The sequence below is a fragment of the Streptopelia decaocto genome, assembly GCF_964273445.1.
Source record: "Streptopelia decaocto genome assembly, chromosome: 1".
In the NCBI taxonomy this organism is placed as follows: Eukaryota; Metazoa; Chordata; class Aves; order Columbiformes; family Columbidae; genus Streptopelia; species Streptopelia decaocto.
Genome location: NC_138663.1, coordinates 169,922,084 through 169,943,720, shown reverse-complemented (window position 1 = coordinate 169,943,720; position 21,637 = coordinate 169,922,084). Strand labels below are relative to the sequence as shown.

Here is a 21,637-nt window from a genome sequence, read left to right as displayed (position 1 = left end):
AGATTGCAGGAGCAAGCACAGAAGTATCCATAGATGAGATTCTCCAAAGTGAATTAAAAAAAAAAAAAAAAGAGGAAGGATTCAAAGATATTAATGCCACCTTATACAACAACCATGTGATATTAACATTATCTGTATTGTAGATAGTGCTAGTAGAACAAAATATTGGCATGTCAGGTAAAGAAAAAGGTACGTGGAAAGAGAATATGCACAAAAATAGTCTTAGGATAATTTCCAATGCTCTGTCTGCAACATCAATAAAACCATCAATTATGTTTTTAGACTGAAAAGATACCAACTTCTACAAATTGTTGAAGATCTGAAGTACTGCTACATACTTAGCTTGACAAAAGTCTGCAGATGATGAAAACATACTTTAAGGATATAGAGAACTTCGGTTTTCCTATATAATTTTGACCACCTACATAATTTTCAGTTTTTATTCTGAATGGTTGTTATATTTACCTCTTTCCACAAAAGAAGCGTACTTCACACGGCTGGAAAATAAATGCCTTTAGAATTCTTAAAGATCAAACCCAAAGTAACCAGCTGTAGCAAAACCCAGATTGCTCCTCTTTTGCCAGATTGAAGGCAACCACAGAAAAAAAAAAACAAAACAAACAAGCGAGATTTCCTTTTTTTTCCTTTCCTCTTCCCTCCCCTTTAGAAGTACTAACAACTTTTCTCTTCTTGCTTAGCCACTAAAGGAGGAAAGTGATAATCCCTTTGAAATTCAGCACTTAACACCTATACGGTAGGTGATAATTGCTGCATTCCAAGAGGATTAGCACAGTGGAACCCACTTTACAGTGAAGTCAGACCATTCTGAACAGAGTTTTGTTAAAACCATGCCTAGCCAGGGAAATTTTGAGTTTCCCATTGGTTCTATGTAGACAAGGATCTTGTAGCTCCAGACGCATTTCCATCACATCCGCAAAAAGCTGCTGAAGAAGTCAACTGGTGCTTAAAACAGGTTTTCCGTTCTTAATAATAAAAATAATAATAAAGTATTCCTACGGAGGTACAAACTAGTACAATTCTATCAGCATAGCTTGAGAAAAGTGCACAGGTTATCAAAGCCTAGATTTTTTTACAGTGGAATATTTCCATCATCATTAACATTTGGTAGTACTATTGTGAACTAGGTACTCAGAATAAAACAGTAGTCAGTAATTTTATACTGTCTCAGAACCCAGGGGTCTAAGTGACACTGTCAGATCCTGCTCAGCTATAGGAGATGCCCTCTGTACTAATGTATATGCCATTACCAGGGGAAAAATGTCCCTAAGGCATCAAGAGGTATGAGTGAAGAAAGTCCACTCAAAAAAGCAAAATGATTTAGAGCATGTAACTACTACTTCAGAGCATGTAACCACTCCTACATTTACACAGTCCTAAAATTACATTCGGCCATTTGAAGGCAAGCACGAGGCTGATGTGGCCGCTAGCGAAAATGAGTTTGACACCCCTGATTTAAGAGCTTTCATTCTACCACACTCCACCAGCAGATACTTAGGCTTGATTTAAGTTCCAGAGTTCTTCCACTGTGCCGGACCTCCCATGGAGCAGAGGACGCTCTGTAACAAGTGGGCTTCCTCTCCCTGAACATGCCAAGATGTGCAGCACACAGACACACCTGTGTCTCATCCTTCCCCACCAGCGTGGCATGGTGAGGGGGAGCATCCAAAAGCCAAAATCATGCTGCACCTCAGAGACTGACCGCGGTTGTTTTGCAAGACACAGCAGGCCAGCGTGCCAAGATTTAGTCAAGAAGATTCCCAAGGGAGAGGATCGTGGTTTTCACTGCATTCATACATTTTTCTTTCAAAGATTTTACTTCTCCGTTCATTTAGCACTGAACCCTCTCCTGTTTCCTCCTTTTAAATACAGTGTTAAAACTTCTGTGCGATCCACAGTTCATTTCCCGGAATAGACTCAGGACACTGCAGTTAGGATGCAGGACAATTTCATGCCACGCAGGACAACCACACATAAAACTGAAGGCAAGGTTCCCCCATCCTGCCATCATCATTCATTTCTGTCCCTGTTGTCCGTTCACTTGTAACAGCACAACTGCTGATAAGAACATATGGTGAACTGTTTTCCCAAACCAGATGAGGGCTAATAAAAATAATACTGAAAAAAAAAAAGGGGGGGGGGGGGCATGTAGTAGGGCAACATTTTTAACCTAGACCTGATCCTGTGCAGAAAATTGTCACATGTGGTTGTACAAGCAGAGCTGTACAGGAATGCGATCACGGTGCCTGGAAGAGAGGCAAAATTATCTAAACCAGCTCTGCTATCAAAAAAGGCTGTAAATCAGAGACTTCTACCGAAAGAATATAAACAACAGAGATCTTGTATCTGATTAAGGAACCATTTATCTGATTCCTTTACCTATCATATTTATGTGATACATTTATTAACACATCACCTACTAATACATGGATTTATTTCATACTTGCTTTTCATTAACTTTCAAGTTGCTGCTATTTCCTTTCTGTGCATGTATGAACACTCCAGCTATTGATCTCTGTAGAACAACCCCTTTCAGTATCTCCAGCCAAATGGCATTTATCTTAAAGGAGAAAAAAAAATCAGGAGAGGTTTAGTATGTTAAACTTGTTTACATTTAAACCTGTTTATGTATAAACATATACATGTGTTTAATTTTTACTCTTCTCTTAAATTTGTAAAGTATGTCTCAAGTTTCCTTGTCTCACTGCAATGCAGCCATTGCTAACAAAGGGAGCCTAAATTGAGGAAAGCTGGCAGCTGTAAATGTCAAGATTATGCCCTCCTTATTACTGATACTCCTTTCCACAAAGCCCTCAAATCCTCTGATCTTCATATATGGCAAGTGAGCACTTAGGAATGATGTCAAAGAAACTACTTCAACATCCAGGCAACTTTTAAAACCAGGCAACTCTTAAAATGACGATAACTCCAAACAGACAAGTAGATTAAAAATGGTGACTGAAGACAGAATTTTCTCCCAGGCAAATTGCCAGGTTTTCTTTTTTTTTTTTTTTGAAAGGTAAACTCGAGCTTTTAATTAGCATGAACACTCCTCCCTGTGAGCATTGCCACTGCCTGGATCATCTTAAAAAGGAATAAAAATGGCATCCCACAACTGTGCTGTGGAGCTTAGATTTCCAGCAAGCACAACAGAGAAATTACAAACCGTTGCCTATAAGCAGAGCCATAGAAGCTGAACGTTGGTATAACCAAAGGTGAAGAAAATTTTTAAAAGCAAACAATGCCACAGTCAAGCGAATATCAAGTGAAATAGGGCTAAAGAAAACACATTTCATTCTGACAATTTCTCCACTTTTGTTATTGATAGTTTTTGCTAGCTACTCATTCTTCTGGTTCTGTAAATTAAAATCTCTACTAAGAAAGCTAAATGAAGGATGATTAATATCTTCTGATTTAACTTCCCTTCCTCCCACAGTTCAAAATGAAGTCAAAGATATCCTCAGCCTGGCCTGTGACGGTGGGCAATGGTCCAAATCAAGAAAACTGGGTCAAGCATCTTTTAAGGCCAGTATTATATGCTTTAGTAAGCATAATTATCTATTTGTTTCTAATACAATACTGTTTCACACTTAAGATTTTGAACAATAATTTCTTGTAAGAGTGGAAAATTAATATGCTAATAATGAAAATAATATATATCCACTTGTCTAAAATGATGCCTATAACATGATTATTTTTTTTTTCCAATTTATATGCCCACTGCACCATTTTGTAATTATTAGAAGATACTCCAGGGCATATGTTGTGCTGGTGTACAGCGACTTCTCTGGTGGCTGAAATAATTCAGCCTGTGGACCTGTGAATCACGAAGCACCCACGGCTTAGCAAATCCTTGTATGACACATGTCACGTCGTATCTTATTGCTTCGATGCAACCCTTGCACTCCTACCATATCACCAGTAGCGAAACACTTAAGTACAGATGGGCTGAGCTCCGCCAACATCACACCCCCTGGAACGCATCCCTGCATCCCTACGCCCATCCCCGGTCCATTAAAAGCATGAGGGGTTTCTCTGAGCTCAGGGTGAGCGTTTATATTTGGTACTGCAGCATTCACAAGGGTGTCTGAATTTTGTTCCGGGGGAGGCTGTGTGAATTTAGGAACTCCCATTGGTCTTTGGTAGGTGTTTAAGACCACCTCAAGTTGGCTGTGCGACTTATTTGAGTGGTGAGAGTGCCAACGAGCTCCCGCATCGAAGATTCCTGGGAGGTGCCTGCCCGAGAGCAGTGGGTACAACCAGCGCTCTAATCAGCGCTGCGATCGTTGATAGCGCTGTCTATCCACACTATGACAGACAAAAGCTGAGATGTATTAAACATAGCAATCCATCATCCCACAGATGGGAAGCAGGAGCCACCAGAGTTCAGAGGGAACGACTCCTGCTGCTAACAATGGCTGAAGTACTGACAGGTCCCTGCTCCTCCTTGCTCCTCACCCCAATCTTCTCCCAGCTTCCCCAGAGCCAAAAATGAACAAACAGCCCACTGAGGAAGGAGGATTTAAACACCATAGACTTGCTGACAGCTATTATTCCAACTCAGAAAGCCCATAAACAAGCTTAATGAGACATCAGTTGTTAAAAAAAAAAAAAAAAGTAATTGTGAACTCAAATAAATAAGTACCAAAAAGAGCCGTCAAACTTAAAAATCTTAGGTGTGTAAATCTCATCTGAATATATGAGAAGCTTACGAGCTACATATCTACCGGCAGCTGGAGACAAGCTACAAACAGTGCTCCAAATTAAGAAGTAATTTATGTGGAATACATCATTATTTTAACACGAAGGCTACAAAGCTTTAAAGGAGAGAGGAATGACTAGGAGACTTTTAAAGAAAGAGAAGTCTGGAGCAAAGTAATTCTATTTATGAAAGTTGATTTTTCTTTCCTGACTTATTTCTTGTAGGACACGAGTCGCACAATATAGCCAAAGGAAAAACTGCAACTGCTAACACCACATTAGTAAAGTATAAAAGGGAAAGACACTTTTCTTAGCATTTCAGCCTTGTCATTTCCAATTTTCTGCTCTTTGGACATGCTTGTATTCAAATTCTGGAACATCTATTCAGCATATCAATCCTAATTAGACAATCTGGGTCTGGAAAGGATGAGAGCTGGGTCATTTGCATAATTTAATCATAAATACTCAGTGATACATATTTCCAAATGCATTTGTACAATTATCTTTTCATCCTTGGGGCAATGGTATTAATATGATTAGGCAATATTTCTGGAAAAAACAGACAAGTATGCACTCTTTTTAACTGCAGCTTAGGGCGATATGAAAAATTAATTAATTTCTGAAGAAAATCAATTTCTGTACGTGACCACATTAGACATTGCTAAACCAAGACACAGAGTCCTTTCTCAATCAGAACATTTTATCATTCTTTTCCAAATTGTGATTGTTATGTGGATGTTTCAATAATAAAATTGTTAGATTATTTAAATTATCTTAATACATAGGCATGGAAAAGTGACTGTTTTTTTCATGTTACCCTGACAGACATCATGTTTTGAAAAAATGTATTGTTTGACCAGTCAATAGGAAATCTTAGCATTTGGTCTGAACTCATCTTATGTGATCTTTTATTAATGCACACTATACTGATTGAATTCAAGGACAGCAGGAAATAATTCAGCTCTGAAAACCACAGCTGAAAAAAAAAAAATAGAACCACGCTAACTTAAAGTATTTTAAAATTAATATAAGGTTGCTTCCTTGTTTGTTTTGCTACAAAGAATTAGATAAGGTGTTCCTTCAACAGAAGCATACTCATTACAAAAATGTTGTGACATATGTGGGATACAGCCAAGCACCCAGGTGGCTAATCTCATTTTTAGAAGAAAGATACTGCTTTGTATGTTAATTGGTGCAAAAAAAAAAAAATTACATTTATGTTGTTATATGTACCATCTTTATTTCTTCCCAATCAACAGAAAAAGTAGAAATTACTGCATGCAAATGTTCAATATTCATTTAATTTGCATGAAGGTGCTTGAACAATTTTTTTATTCTAACAAGCTCATTTTTCATGCGTTTTGTCTTTCATCCTAATCTAGCATCTGTCATTCCTTTTTGAAGTTATTATCGGCCCAATTCCCTCTTGGACATGGTTGCTGGGTGACCGGTATCTTAGCACCCACTTTGACAGGAACAGATGTGAATCTGATCAAGAGATTTCCCATGAGTACCTGAAATCACAAACAACTTTCGGGAAAAACAAACAGCCTTGCTGTCACCGTCCCTCTCTCACCCTCCTTCCCATTTCTTTCCCCATCCTCCCACCCCCCCCCCCCAAAAAAAAAAGAGTACAAGGAAGTTGAGGCAGAGTTATCTGGAGTCATTAAAACACATTATTATCTGGCAGGTGAGCTCCCCAAATGTCTTTCTAGCCCTTTCTGCCTTCAAACAGTGACTCTCGGCTCTAAGTTTTAATAACCAGCCTTTGAATACTTCCAAAGACGACTGTTCATTTCTAAGGTCACCATCTTCTAAACGTTCCTGCCTTGAACTTGTTTTCATCACATGAATGCTCTCATTTAAATCAATAGGATTACTCGTGTAAGCAAATTTCACATGCATCCAAGCACCCACCAGTTGTTTTATAAACACCTAACTCACATTTTGATTACAAAAATTGTTCTTTGATCATTCCCACACTTGGTTTCCAGTATCTGTGAAACTCCAGCTTATGAAAATTTTGCTAGCTATGCCACGTGTGTACCAATACCGACAATATTTAAAGACCTGTGTAATTTTATTCCTATAAACTAACTGAGACACTACAGGCAACAGGACTCTTTACACAAACTAAAGTTTCCTTCCTGCTTGCAGGATTAAGCCTTTTACATGCAACCCAATATCACAGTGACTGTATTCATTACTGCACATGTGATGTGGAAAAATAAGAAGAAAACTGGGAACTACAGCTATCTGCCTCCAAAGTAAACATGAAACCACACAAAGCATAGGTGAGAATTTCCAAAATACAAGTACATTTCCAAATACAAGTGAATTTCACAAAAAAAAAAAAGTATCTAACAAATTATCTCATTCTAGTCTCTCTCCTTGCTGAGGCTATGCTATGAATCAATGCCTGGTATTTTGCATGTTAGTGTTGAGTGGAGGAGTAATCGGCAAAACTCAGTCTTGCGTCCTAACAGTAACTTCTTTTATCTACATATGGATACCAGCCCCGGAAAGGAGGTGATTAAAGGAGATGGAGGTAACCCATTCTTTCAGGTTTATAGTAAAAACACAAGTGCCTTCTTGCTATCTAGCGTCTTTGCCACAAGAATCTCATCCCACACCAAGCTGCCAAGCAAAGCTTATTTCTTACTGCGTGCTTCCCCAGGCATGCTACTTTAAATACAGCCGTACTTGGCGAAGAGAAAGGAAACATTTGTGATCCAAAGACCGAAAATTTGATCATACATATGTAAACTTAGAAGGCTGCGTGTAACAGTAACACCGGGTGAATTTGCTTTAACATGCTGTCAACCAGCCTTTCACTTTTGTCTCCTCACTTCGCCACTCTTCAGCATGTTCCCAGCCCCATAGCCTCAGGGCTCTCGTCCCTACTGCTGCTGCTTGGGGTAGCAACTGCTGCTTCCACCAAGAATCCTCTCTATTTCAAGTTTTCACCGTGCCTAATGAAAGGGAGCTTCCATGAAGAACTGTAAATTTTCATCTTCAGTTTCTTCAAAATCAAGAAAGTTGTGTGAGGGCAAGAAAATTAACAGAAGGGGAGGAAAGGGAAGGGGAGAGTGTGTATTTCAGAACCCAAAGATCTGAGCCTGTTCGTTCATTTTGAGTTGTTTTATGATTAGACAGATAACAAAGGATTTTTTTCCTCTCTAGATACAAAGAGAAGTTAAGACAAACATTTCAATTACAATTAAGTATTCATTGCCACTACAGCTGATCTTAAAGTTTTCCCTTATTTCCCACCAAAAAACAAAAGCAGCTAAAACATTTTATTGGTAAGTCAAAAGCCTCTGGTCTAAACTTACTCTGGATACAGTAAAATTAATGCATCTTCCACACAACTTACAAACAACACAAGTATAAAGGGAAAGCCAAGCAAATAAGTAGTTCAGAAAAATGCTGAAATTCCCAAATGCAACTGGATTCCCCACTTTCCATTAAAAATCATTTGGGAACAAAGTCATTCTCTGTGTTTTAGAAGAAATGTCCCCCTCTACCCACTCAGGGTATCAGCATCACATAGCAGTCAAACCTGTTGATGGCATGAACAAAAACTCAATCGCTAAAAGCATAAGGCTGACTTAGAGAAAGACAAAAAAAAAAGAGCTTACAGATCAATACGACCATTTCTTTGAGGTGAATTAGAAAGGGACATTAGGTACACATTTATAATAAATACATAACCGTGATAAGTAATCAACGTTTAGAAGACTTGCCGTTCACTCTGCCAGTGAAATGAAGCACGGGTTGTGAGTAACAACCCTATGATGATGCCTCACGAAGCAGTTTGCCTATCCACACTGGCAAAGGCATGAATGGCTTAATACAAACTGTACGGAAAAATTCACCAGTGTGAAAAGCAAACAAACAGAGTAAATAAATACCTTCTTGTTGTGATACACCATAATTTCCAGCTCACCCCTTCCAATTCTTTTTGCCCAAGCCAAAAAAGTGATGACAAACTCAGGACTGGGACATCTGCATTGAAGACTAGAAACTCCAGGGACCATCGGCTCAGCTGTTTAGTCAATCTGAAGTGTTAAGACGGTGTATAAAGAGAAAAGCAATCTATACTAGGTGAGTAGTATCCAAATCCATCACTCATTCACTGGAAACAGGTAGACTTCTGCAGGCACTTAATGCCAATTTCAGCACTGAAAACGTCTTTCAAGGATGGGAACGATTGCCTGAGAATGGGAAATGGTTTCCACGAGAAGGAGGAAGCAGAGGCTGCAAGGTTTGCAGGGCCTCTGTGGGATAGTAATTGCTGAGGCAAACTTAAGCTGAACAGAGCACTCAGTTTGTTAAATAAATAAAAATGCAAGTGAATTCTAATTTTAATGTAACCCTATAAGCATATAGTTCCAGATATTTAAATGTACCAAGGAACCCTTCCCTGTCCTTAGGGCCCACTGTTGAAACCCAACTGGCATACTCCAACCTGGGACTAAACTGGCAGAAACATTGGAACACCTTAAGTACCATAACACATCACCAGAGAGGGGTAAGCACTCACCATGGGGTATTTAGGCTTCCAGCTCAAAGCACCAACACAGGACAGCCATGGTTGCACCTACTCATTGCCTTCACTGATTCTAAGAGGAGGTCTGAACCCTGATTTTCCATGTCCCAAATTTTTAGTCTAATTGAGGGAAGGAGAAAGGTCATCTTGGAGGAAGGAAGAAAGGAGTCTTGGTGTCTTCTTGTAAACTGAGTAACCCTTTTTGAACCTTGAGTCACCATGTTCCATGTCCCTGGTGAGCAGGCTAATGACCCGTTCGCAGCCACTCTCTTCCCTATAGCCCACTCAACATGTATTAACTACAGCTACTGCCTGCTCTGAGACTATGTACACATTTCACATGCAGGAAAACGAAGCCTAAGTTACTAAACCCAGAGGAGAGTTCACGGTTTGAGGAATTAGCCCATACTGAACAAATTCTATAATTTAAACTTTTTGCAGCTTAATTATATTAAGAAACCATTAGACATTTTAAAGAATTAGAACACTGAACTGTTAAATATTAGGCACATGACCCACACCTAATGTGAAGTACGTTTCTAAAAATGTCCTCAGAAAAATTTAGTAGAAAAACAGGTGTAGGAGAGAATTCAAATGTGACCCATAAGGCCACAGTATTTAGAAATGAATTGGGATCAGTTCATTCCTTTCCCATGGGGTAACTTGTATAAATGTAATTCTATGGTTTCATAAAACCAGGTCAAGTTTCTGTCCCTTGAGGTCCTTTGGCAATTTGAAGCATGGCAGCACTTTTTCCTGGCTACAAGTTCAAATCTGCACGCGTTCTGGATTTGTGAGAGGAAACGATTAGCCAAGCTGAAAAGAAAGACCCATCCCGATTACAGCACACCTTCCACACAGTCAAGCACTTACAGGGGTGAAACACCATTTCACAAAGCACTATTTAAAACTACTTGGCTCTTCTCATTCAAGCTGATGAAAATGTCTGTGTTTTTCACCTAAAATATATATATATATAACAATATTTTTCTTTCATCAGCTGGCATACCAAATGAAAGAGCAGACGACCTTATCATATAACAATGCCAGCAGCTTCAACTGATGACATCTTTCTCCTGTAATGTCAAATGTTTTACTCATGTAGTCATTGTTTGGAACATTTGTGAATACATGTATGCTTCACAATGCATTTCGTAACTTATTTGATTACCTCTTACGATATCATTGAATTATCTTAATTTCAGTAATATAACATGTAAAATAAGATGCAACAAGACAAAATCATAGAAGGGGTCACCCGAAAAGATGAAACTTGTACTTGGTAGACCCACACCAGCAAAGGCTGAGCAGCAACAAACTAAATTCCATGGAAACTCCACTCCTCCAGAAACAACCTGAAATGACCGTATTTAATATCATGTCCCATGCCCTGCGTACTGGGGCCTGAACTTCCTTGCAATGAGGCCAGAGTGACAATGGGTTGAGTCTGACCACTCAACTGACCAACACAAATCCCCCCATGTGGGACCATACTCCTCCTGGGTCTACTAAAGCTTCCCCAGCCTACGTAAAGAGTATATTGGCCAGCTCTACACAAGCATCTCACGCATGCCTGTAAGTCCATATGTGGGCCCAAGGCCAGGAGGCACCACGGGCTGCCCCCTCTCAACCCACAGGCAGGCTGATCTCTGCAGGGACATCTCCATAGGGAAAGGCTCCCATAACGGAGCTTTTACCAACAGATTCAAAGAGAGGAGGAAGCATAACAGACAAAAATAAATCAGGGTCTTTCAGCAAATTACTTTCTCGGCATGTGAAAACCTGACCTCTGCATACTATGGAGGTGGGCTGCTGCTTCTGAAGAAAAATTCCCCCCTTTCCTCCACTCTGCCGGGATGATGCTAGAGAAGCTCTGAAAGGTAAAATCTGCTGGAAGTATATTAATTTTTATCCATCTCCCACCTGTTGTACCTTGAGGTGGCCTCAAGCCAACCCAACAGCTGTGGCTATAGCCAAACATCTCAACTAAAAACCTCACTGATGCACTCCCCAGGAAATGTTATGACTCCTTCCTCACACGATTTGCACGTGTACTCCTGAAACAGCTATATGCTGTTAAATTAGTATTTCTAACACATTTTCCTCACAGTTTCTCAATAAAGTATTTTATACGTAGCTATACTTTAAACAGTACATTACTGTAGCAGGAGCTTCGTTTTCTACTACTATCTTTATTTTTAACATGGTATTTCAGCAGCAAATTATTTTTTAACGGGACCAGTAGAATCATAAGCCATCTACTATACCAAACAATGTAAGACAAAATAATTTATTAGCATTTCATGTTTTTTAACCTGAGCTGTTAAAAACTATGAGTATCAGAAAGAAAAAAAAAATAAAAACAACACACAACCAAAAAACAAACCTGATTCTGTATTGAAGTAGAACAGTATACAGCAAAATTTGCAAAAGAATCGTGGCATTAGTCTTTAGTGGTAGATACAAACACAGAGAAATAATAAAGTCCTATGTATCATCTACACGGTAAGAACGGTTCTAACAAGCTAAGAGGGAAATACATTAAAAAGAGAACATACAACTTTTCACTTGTATCAGTACTTATTATACACTGAATACCACCTGAGGTATTTTCCTTCCCCCTCTTTTTTTAAGCTTTTAAGCAGAAATTTAAGGAAACAGAAAACAATTGGAAAATGGTTTCACTTCCTTCCCACCAAACTATCAGTGAATATCAGAACTAAAATGTGAAAAGTGACAGGTATGGCACACATCTTGGAAGTGCCCATTGCCTTCAGAAAGAGATAGGCTGCTCCTGTTCTGCAAAAATGAACACGAAAAATCCCAGCAGGGGGTATGAAGCCACGGGTTATACCAAATTCTGATTCTCATTCCTGTCAAGAGGCTGCTCTGATTTCCTTAAATTAATTAATATGAAAAAAGACAATACTCACAAAAACATTAAAAAATGCATCATGAATCTATTTTATGCAACAAGTGTTAATTTACAGGACGCTAATCTAAAGCATTTTTTCAATGCTTTCAAACTGTCCCTATGGATGCAAAAAAGTATACAGTAAGACAGCTTCCTACCAAAGATGTCAGCTGATTCTTTTATAGCACGTCCAAATGTATTTTGCGTATGCTGGGTTTAAAAGATGTATGTAGGCTATTGAAAGCAACAGGACTATCCACATTCTTAAAGTTAAGCATAAGGTTTAAAAGCACAGCATTTTTATTTTATATGTAAATAGCAAAGTCCTACAGGTGACCTTCTCCAACAAAGGTTTTTACAGCAGGCTAGGAGACTGGAAACAAATTATATGCTTCGTAAAGACAGACAACACTAGCATCCATTAAAACACAATATAAAACGAATTAAAATATTAAGTTTATATTTTTAATACATTTGGAAAAGTATCACTTAAAAAATAATAGCTTTAGCAGTGTTTTTAAAAGAATGCTCAAACTATTAATAAGCCCTGACTAGATTTATCACCGATAAAAATGTAATGCATTGTTTGTATTTCTTTTCAAAATATAGTACCTATAACCTGTAAGCAGCTTTTTTCTGTCGCACACACAAAGTCATGATCTAGCTCTTTATTAACCAAAAAAAAAAATTCAGAAGTATGGGAACAACATAAAATCAGGATTACAAAAGACGTAATTAAATAGTAATGAAATATATAGCACCTGTTCCTTTTATAGTTTACTTTGTACAACTACTTTCTTTTTGATCCCTTACAATTGTTTTATGTAAGATAATAGTGCAAAGCATTTCCCAAAAGTAAGATTAAAAAAAAGATTCTATCACACAGCAATTTGTGAACACTAGCGTAAGACATATGTCCTGAACAGCAGCTTTTGGTCCAAATGCAAAATACGATTACCTGTTCTTAGTACAATACCATTAACAAGTGCTTTAACATGAACGTTATTTAGTTATGAACTTCAATCACGACATTGTCACGCTACAAATATATTTTAGCTGTCAATTATTCTAAAATGTTTGCAGCAGCCCCAGGTATTCCCCTTCTTCCCCCTTCTACCCAGCCCCCTTCCATTCCAGTATGTCACTGTTATTTTCTCAGCCAGGTAGTCTGTACGCACACTTATGTATGGCCCTCTCAGTCAGTCATGCAATCTAAGGAACAAATTAAACAATAAAAATACATGTCTAATAGTTAAGATGCATTCTTTTCAGTATTTTTAATATCATACAAAATTGCAATGTGAATAGGAAAACTTGTGTGTAAGCTTAGCTTGAACCTGAGCTTATTCTGGATCGAAAGGAATTTAAGCAGAAATTAGCCATTTGGCTAATTCAGAGAATAATTCTATAAATTCTAAGGACAAATAAAATTTAATGACCAAGAGATCTTCGCATTTTAATGGAAAAAAGCATCCAGTTAGTGTGGCATGGCAAGGCATACCAGGAAAATTTAATTGTACCTGCTCCACTGTTTCTGGACTATGGCTAACTTCAGCCTTCCAGTGGACATGAAATCCCACAGTTTGATATTTTTAACAAAAAAAAATCTGTTCTTTTTCATACTAAAGTAACCTTCTCCTTCACAAGGAAGATGCATAGTATACGAGATGCAAAGAAAATATCTAGTTAATTAGTCTTGGAGCGAACAGGGTACTTTTAAACAGACTAATGAACAGAAAGTTAGGTAGGTGTTACCCACAGAAATATTCTCAGAGGTGCGTAATAAAAAAGCTTTAAACTGTTTTATTACATCTAGGTAATAGTGTTAAGAATATTAAAAACCAGGTTTAGACTATTTTAGAAAGTTTTTGTTTATTCCCAAAAAACTGTTTGGATACACACAACTTAAAAGGATCTTCCCATACAGTCTTACAAATTGTATCATGAATGTTCATACGCCTGCCGCAGGAGGACGTTGACTCTAAATGCAATTATCACAGAACAATGTTTAAAGCACTGTGAACCGAAATATATGTTGTGATCCACTTCCTCCATCACAACTCATGCAAGCAGCTTCGTTAGTTTTGGTGAATGTATCTGAACTGCCGCTCAGGGTCCTTTCAGTCCAATATCCCATCTCTAAAAGAGATCAATGAAAATTCACAGGAGATAATGCAAGTTTACAATCTTTACAGAGCTATCCTTCCCTGGTGTAGTTTCCCGGCTCATCGCTATCAGTGATTTAGAGTGAAGAATCCCAAACTGGGACTTAACTGTATGGTCAAAAGCTGATCCTTCCTCTCATGAAATTCAGTGACAGCATTTTTCTACTTTATGCTATGGAAAACATGCTACTACCTTTTTATTTTCCTTCCACTAAAAAAAAAAAAAAAAAGTTTCAAACAGTCCACAGTTATCCACAGTTAATGCTAAAATTCCGTATTCGATGGATTATACTTCAATAGTCTGCACTGCTCAAGAAATGAAACATCAGCACTTGTTAGGAGATGCCCCTGGCTGAGCACCGCATCAGAAAAATAAGCAGAACATAGTGGGTTAAGAACAAAGTTACTTCTCAAAGCAACCTGGATTTTATAATTTCAAATCACAGACATTTCTCGATTCTAAATATAAAGATTTTTGGTTTATGTTTCAGAATTTTTAAAATAATTTAGATGATAATGGAAAAAGAAGACTTCTTCCTTAATGCACACTGTAGAAATTATCTATATATGAATTAACTCCCTGGATCATAATAGCTTTTTGCAGATGACTCTTCAGCTCTATCATTTAAATACGTATTTAGGCAACTAAAAATTTACTGTCAATTCATATTATGTCAGTCCACATTATGGCGCTGTTACAGTATGCACATTTAAAGATTATTGAAAAAATTACTGTTCATGTGCACTATATAATTTGCAAAAGGTTAATAACTATTTTAAAACAATGAATGGAATTAACTCATAACGCAAAGCAGATGCCCCAAACGTTATTTTTAAAACAAAACATATTTAACTTATAAAAGAACAAAGAGGATCTAAATCCAGTCCTGTTGCTTAAAAACAGACAGGCATCGTGGTTGTTTCGGACTCTCGGTTCGCTGGCTCATACAATTTTGATAAAACTCAGTAGTTTCTGACTGCTTCCTCTGCTATCCTGCAGGCAGAAATGAATTTTTACAGCTAAACTTGTACAGCTCCTTCATGAAGAGGCAAAACTGGCAACGCTGGAAGAGATTTACCTGTACCAGACCAGCAGAGATAATTTAATATATCTATGATATAGTTCAAAAGGGAAATATTAAAATTCAATCCAGTGTATGACAATTCTCTGCTTCATACGCAATTCACTTTAGATGATGAATTGCAGCAATAGGCAAAAACAGGCGGCTGGAACAATCTAGTAACAGGAGAAAACAGAAGAAATACTAAATAGCAGTCAAACAAAATTATCATTTCCAACAAACGTTTGGGACACACTCCAGGTTACAAAATATGAGGCAGACAAGTAGTAAGTAAGATTACTCCAAGTGCGTTTTTGTTTACGGTGCTGTGGAGTGGCAGAGAAGCAGACATGGGTGGGCGCAGCAGCCCCCAAGCACCGGCCCATGGGGATACACAGTGGGACACGGTGGGACATAGGGTCCCGGCATTCCGGGGGGGACCACCAGCCCCCAGCATCATGCCTGCAGCTCCAGCAAGAGAGCAGAGGCCTAACATCAAACTGAGCATTTGGACAGAGAGAGCAGTGGTTTGCTTTCACACAGTCCATTTTGGTAAGGAAAGCTGACAGAAAACTGACAACAAAACTGTGCATTTTAAAATAAACTACAGTAACCAGTGAAAGATTTCATAATTAAAAATAATAATAATAATAATAATATTCACAGCTGCAAGATAAAGGAGGAGTTAATCAAATTGAATACTTCAGGAAAATCATGTGCAGCAATCAGGAAAAAATTGTCCCTATGTCCCTATGCCCACCCCTGGCAGCCCCTCACAGGAGCGGCACGAGCGGTGTTGCACGACAGGCAGCAAACCTGCACCGGGGAGAAGTGTTTCCCTCCTCAAACACCAGACACTGCCTGGGACTAAGTGTCAGGTTAAAGGCATAAATAGTCTCTTGTGTTGTAATAAGTTTGGTTCAAAGACCTCGGCTTCTAATTCAGAATATTTACCGATAAATAAATATCGTAAGATGGATGTCAAAGTTCTGTTTTTGCAAGCACCTGGAGTCTTTCAGGTTTTTTAAGTCCGAGGAAGCCACCTCCAAACATGTTACTCCCTCTTTATAGTTACTACAATTTATTCTCTGGCCTTCCAGAAGTCATCTTTGCTTGTAAAACCCGCCGTATTTCTGCTGATTATATTTTAGTAATCTGTGGCAAGAAGGAAGGTCATCAATATAAACCACAGATACTATATATTTGACATTCCTTCCAGCTGCACTTGCTGGCCTGTTCATATCTAGGATCTATATTAACCTATCTGGGTGAGATACTCCTTTAATTAAAACAAACAAACAAACAAAAAAAACAACTATGCAAGCTTGCAGTGCTCAGTAAACAGGGACATGCTAGGTCCACATAATTTGAGAGGAGCAGGAACTATCAGAGACTTAATAACTGCCATGTAAGACAGGCTTTGAAAGGAATTGTTTCATGTTCAGCGTCCTTCCCCTGTATAGCAAAAAAATCAATTAGTTTGTTTTCCAAAATTTGTAAATACCTCCCAAAGTGTGCAAATAATTCCCCGCTTTACGTATGAATGTCAATGCACTCATTCAAAATCATCCTCAAATGTCAGAAAAGATTAACATATCCTGGCCACAGGAGGAAGGTCAGAAGAAGGCACACGCTTTTAGTCTTTACTCGGGTGGGCATGATCCAAAGCCAGGCTATGTACGTGGGAAAACTCCACGAAGGGACCCAGCATAGTAAAATTCCACGACAAGTGCTTGAAACACAAGAGACCAGAAACAATCTGAGATCAATAGCTTCCAGGTCATTAATCCTAGGCAGGTGACATCCAGTGCACAGTTCGCTCCTCTCTTTCACACACACATTCAAGAAACCTGACTCGATTGGCATCTAGTAGCTTTAAATGTTTTCCATGTTTTGCCTTTATCCTTCCCCTATTTGTTTGGCATATGGCTTTCTAGCATCCCATTAATGTCAAACCGTTTAATCGGAATGTAAGCTAAATGCACAGTTTGCTATTTCCTGGATTTCTGTTTGGCGACCAGTGTTTTTTATGAGGAAAATAAAAGCAAAGGTCAGTATGACCAGAAAAGAAAAGCCATCTTCCATAACGGAAGCTTATTTTTCCAGTGAACTGATACAGAAGCCTAATTTAGAAAAAGGTCCTTTAGTATCATGTTATTATTAGGAGTATCACAAATAAACACAGAAACCAATTCACTTTACAGACCTCCACATTAAGCATTCAATAGAAAATCCCTTGGTGTTTTATTGATTTTTGTTTTATTGATTTTTTTAAACAGCAATATCACAGTTAAAATGTATCATTTTGGTGAAACACATCTAAAACTTTTCCATCTCAAAATAAGTTATTACAAATTATTTCCACAGCAACTGGCAACTAAAGATTCAATCCATTTAAAGAACAACGAAGTAATGGCTTTATTTGGATGCCTTTTTTTGATTAAATAACGTATTAACCTTGATGAAGCTTTCCAAAGAGGGATTAGCGTACTCGAGTGCATCAGCTGATTATGAGACAAATATAACAGTGATAAGATGCTGGTTCAAAATTTTTGAATCTGATGAGTATAACAATTTAGCCGTGAGGATGGCATTGGCTCTCACAGCTTCCATCTCAACAGTTAAGTGTCCATCCAGGATACAAAAAGACATCACCCGGCTAAAGTGTGTGCAGTAGCTGAGAGTCTGGAAAGGTCTCTCAAATCACTACACCGAGTAGATCAAAATATCCTGCATAATTACTATAACGTCAGAAATAATTAAAAATAATTAATTTGTAAGCAAAGAAGAATTAGAATGAAATGTATTGGAGGAGAAACCCAGAAAGTAAATACAGCTTTATCTTCTGATGATATCACCCATTTTGACCAAAACTCACTGACCCACTTTGCTTTATTCGTCTATACTGTAGTAATACATTTTGCATACCTATTGTATATCCTTTCCATTAAGTTATTTGCTTAATGGATGTATAAATAAGTCTACTACAATTACGCTTTTTAAGGGTCAAATCCTATCCACTTCTGAACCCACTACTGTAATTTCTACTATGCTGGATGGCAACACAGCAGACCTCAGAAACAGATGAAACACGGCCGATTCTGTGCTGTTGACATAATCAACCCATGTTACAACCAGGCTGCCAAACCCTTTTATAGCCCTGCCAAGTCCAGGAATTGGTGTCCTCATTACTTTTCCCCCTCCCTAAAAACAAAAAAGGAAAAAAAAAAAAAGTTTTGCTTTTTTTAAATCTCACATGTTCAAATTACAGTTCACACAGTATAACTGTAGCAAAATAAAACTTCCATCAGTTTATTTTAAGGACCAAATCTTGGAAGTCGTGCAGAGTTGTTACAAGTTAAATGCCACACACACATTAAAAAAAAAAAAAAAAGTCTAAGAGCAGCTATTAATATTCATGTTGATTCCACATGAAACAACAGCAGAGTTACCCCAGCAGCTACAGTTATGTCAGCGCTTGGAAGTTATTCCAGGCTGTTTTGTCCTGCTGCCCTGAATATTCAGGAACTTCAACAATCCATCCGGCAACAGCTACTGCAGAGTGAGTGCTTTGCTTCGCCTGGCTCTATGCTAATGAATTTGTTCCAACTACCCTCAGCTACCTCAGCCAAGGGGGAAGGAGGGAATGCCGCACCCCCCGCCACCGGGGAAGGGCAGGAGCGCGGCATCGCACGGGGTTAATTCCCCACGTGTTGGCTGTTGCTGCACCTTGAGATCTGACAATGGGAAAGTGAAACGAGCCCGCGCTCTGTTTATTTGCGTATATTGAAAGTAGGATCGGGACTTTGACTACGGCCGAGCCTGCGCTCCCCCTGAAGTTCCCACCGCCCCTCCAGCGCGGCAGAACCTGAGGCCCCCACCAGCCGCCCCAGGCAGAGGGAGCCCCCGGGAATGGAGGCGCTTCCGACCGCTCCGATCTCGGGGTCACGGCAGTTATGTGATCTCTTCTCCTTATCAAGCAGATTCAGCCCTGTAACCTACAGATTGAGAGATAACAGCCCCACGCTTTCGCCCTCCGTTGCAAAGCAGGCGGCTATTGCAGCCGGAATTTCCCTTTTGCCAGCTCCTTCTCCAGCCCCGTTACTCCCCAGCACCCCTTCCCCGGTTGTGCCAAGTTTGGGGCTTCATCTCTCCTCCGTGCCCCCACACCCCCCCGACCGGCGGGGTGAGCGGGCAGGGGAGCGCGGCGGTACCCGCGCACCGCCCGCAGCCAAACCGCTGCCCTCCCGCCCCCGGCGCCAACCTCGCCACCGCGCCCGCGTTATTCTGCGCGGTAACATGATTCAGCTTTGCCAAATCCCTTCCGCGCTCCCGGCTGCCCCCGTCGCCTCCTCCCCGGCTGGCGGGGGCCGGGAGCTGTTCGCACCTGCTCCTCGAGAACCGACCCCCCGCCACGGGGGAGCAGGCCAGCCCGGCCGCCTGGCACCTCTCCCCGCTACCCCAGAGCAATAGCAATCGCCGCCACCTCCTCCTCGCCGTCTTCCCGCCCTCCCGTCCCCCCCTCCCCGGTCGCCATGTGGCAACTGCCTCATAGACCTATACAAAAAGTGCACGTGCCCCGTCGGATATATGACAGCAGCTGATGGCCCAGTGGCTTCCATCCACCCCGGATAGGGCCCTCCGCCCGGGAGGCGGCTCCGCGCCCCATCCCATTTACGCGAAACCCCAGTGTCTGTGTACACCCCCCCCCCCGCCCAGGACCGCTCCCCGCCCACTCCTGTTCACCCTTCAGGCAGTTTTTTCCCAGTGTTGCCCGTTTTGAAGATACATCTAGGGACAAACTTGGGGGGGGGAAGGGGGAGCGGTCAGAAAGCACTTTTTGGCCCCCGCTGCCCCATCCTTCACCGGCCCTCCGCCGCCCGCGTAAGCAGCGCCCGTGCCAGGGACAGAGACGGGGACAATGACAAGGCGACACTGGCACGGAGGGAGAGGGGCAGAAACGCCCCTTCTCCTTCCTCTCTCCCTCCGTCCGAGCAAGAAGCGGCGCGGCCCGCTGCGGAGGAGGCCGGCTGGCTGCCGGGGCAGCGAGAGGGAGGGAGTGACGGAGGGGGCGAGCGCATGTGGCCGCAGGGCTCGGGCCGCCCCCCCGGGCCCGCGCGGTGCCAGCGGGAAGCGGCGCAGCGCCCGCCCGGGCCGCACCGCGCGGGGGTGGGACGGGGGCGGCGGCGGGGAGCGGGGCGGGGGGGGCTGGCGGTGTGTGCGTGTGCCTTGCGGCGGTTACCTGGCGTTGGTGCAGTCGTTGTAGAGGGTCTCGAAATCCTTCCTGGAGATGAGTTTGCAGCGGTTGACCCCGGGCTGGATGGCCCCCAGCCCCCTCAGGATGCGGACCTGCTCCACGTTGCAGACCACGGGCGTGATCTCCAGCCGCTTCAGCTTGGTGTAGACCGTGTGCAAGCCCCCCACCAAGTGCTTCAGGAAGAGGTCGAAAGCCTGGGGCAGGCAGATGAGCTCGCAGCCCTCCACGGTGAAGGAGGCCACTTTGGCCCCCCTCAGATCCACCATCTTGCACTCGTTATTCTGGGGGGTGTTCTCCACCGGGGACGGGGTCGAGTACACCGGCTTGCCGGGCAAGCTGCTGGCCGCGCTGGCCGCGCTGGCATTGGGAGTGGAGGTGCCGCCGTTGCCGCCGCCGCTGCTGCCGCCGCCGCCGCCGGTGCCCAGGCTGGGGCTGCCGCCGCCGCTGCCGCCGCTGCTGCCGTTACCGCCGCTGGTGGTGGAGGTGACTGTGGCCGCCGCTGCCGCTGCTGCGATGGGCTCCGGCCGGAATAGGTTTGTCCCCGAAGCGGCCGGCGGGGGAGCGATGGACGGAGACGGAGAGGAGGTGGCCGACGAGGAGGTGGTGGTGGTGGTGGTGCAGGCGGCAGAAGTTGAGACCGGAGGCTGAGGGGGGACCAGCTGGGTCGGAGGGATCAAAGCAGCCGGTACGGCCATGGTCACATATACGGCGGAGGGGGCAGGGGGAGGGGGGGAAAGTTCCCACACACACACGCAGGGGAAAGGGGAAAATTAAAAAAAAAAAAAAAAAAGTAAAAAAAAAAAAAAGGAAAGGACAGAAGGGAGGAGGGGGGGAGAAGAAGGGGGGGATAACCCCGGATCAGGTGCTGCGGCGAGCGAGAGAGCAGGGGGCAGAGTGAGAGAGAGAAACGCACAAAGTGTCCCGCAAGTGGGGACGGAGGAGGAGGAGGAGGAGGAGAAGTCCGCTCCG

At 41.7% G+C, this 21,637-nt stretch overlaps 1 protein-coding gene across 3 annotated transcripts in view; it reads right to left on the bottom strand.

Moving 5' to 3' along the window:
• DACH1 (dachshund family transcription factor 1) overlaps positions 1-21,393 on the bottom strand; it is a 367,167-nt gene extending 345,774 nt beyond the window's left edge. For all 3 annotated transcript variants that reach the window (XM_082075981.1, XM_082075979.1, XM_082075980.1), the window contains exon 1: positions 20,654-21,393. In XM_082075981.1, the coding sequence (XP_081932107.1) occupies positions 20,654-21,363 (710 nt within the window). In that variant the 5' untranslated portion in view covers positions 21,364-21,393. The remainder of the gene's footprint in view (positions 1-20,653) is intronic.
• Between the last annotated feature and the right edge of the window lie 244 nt (positions 21,394-21,637).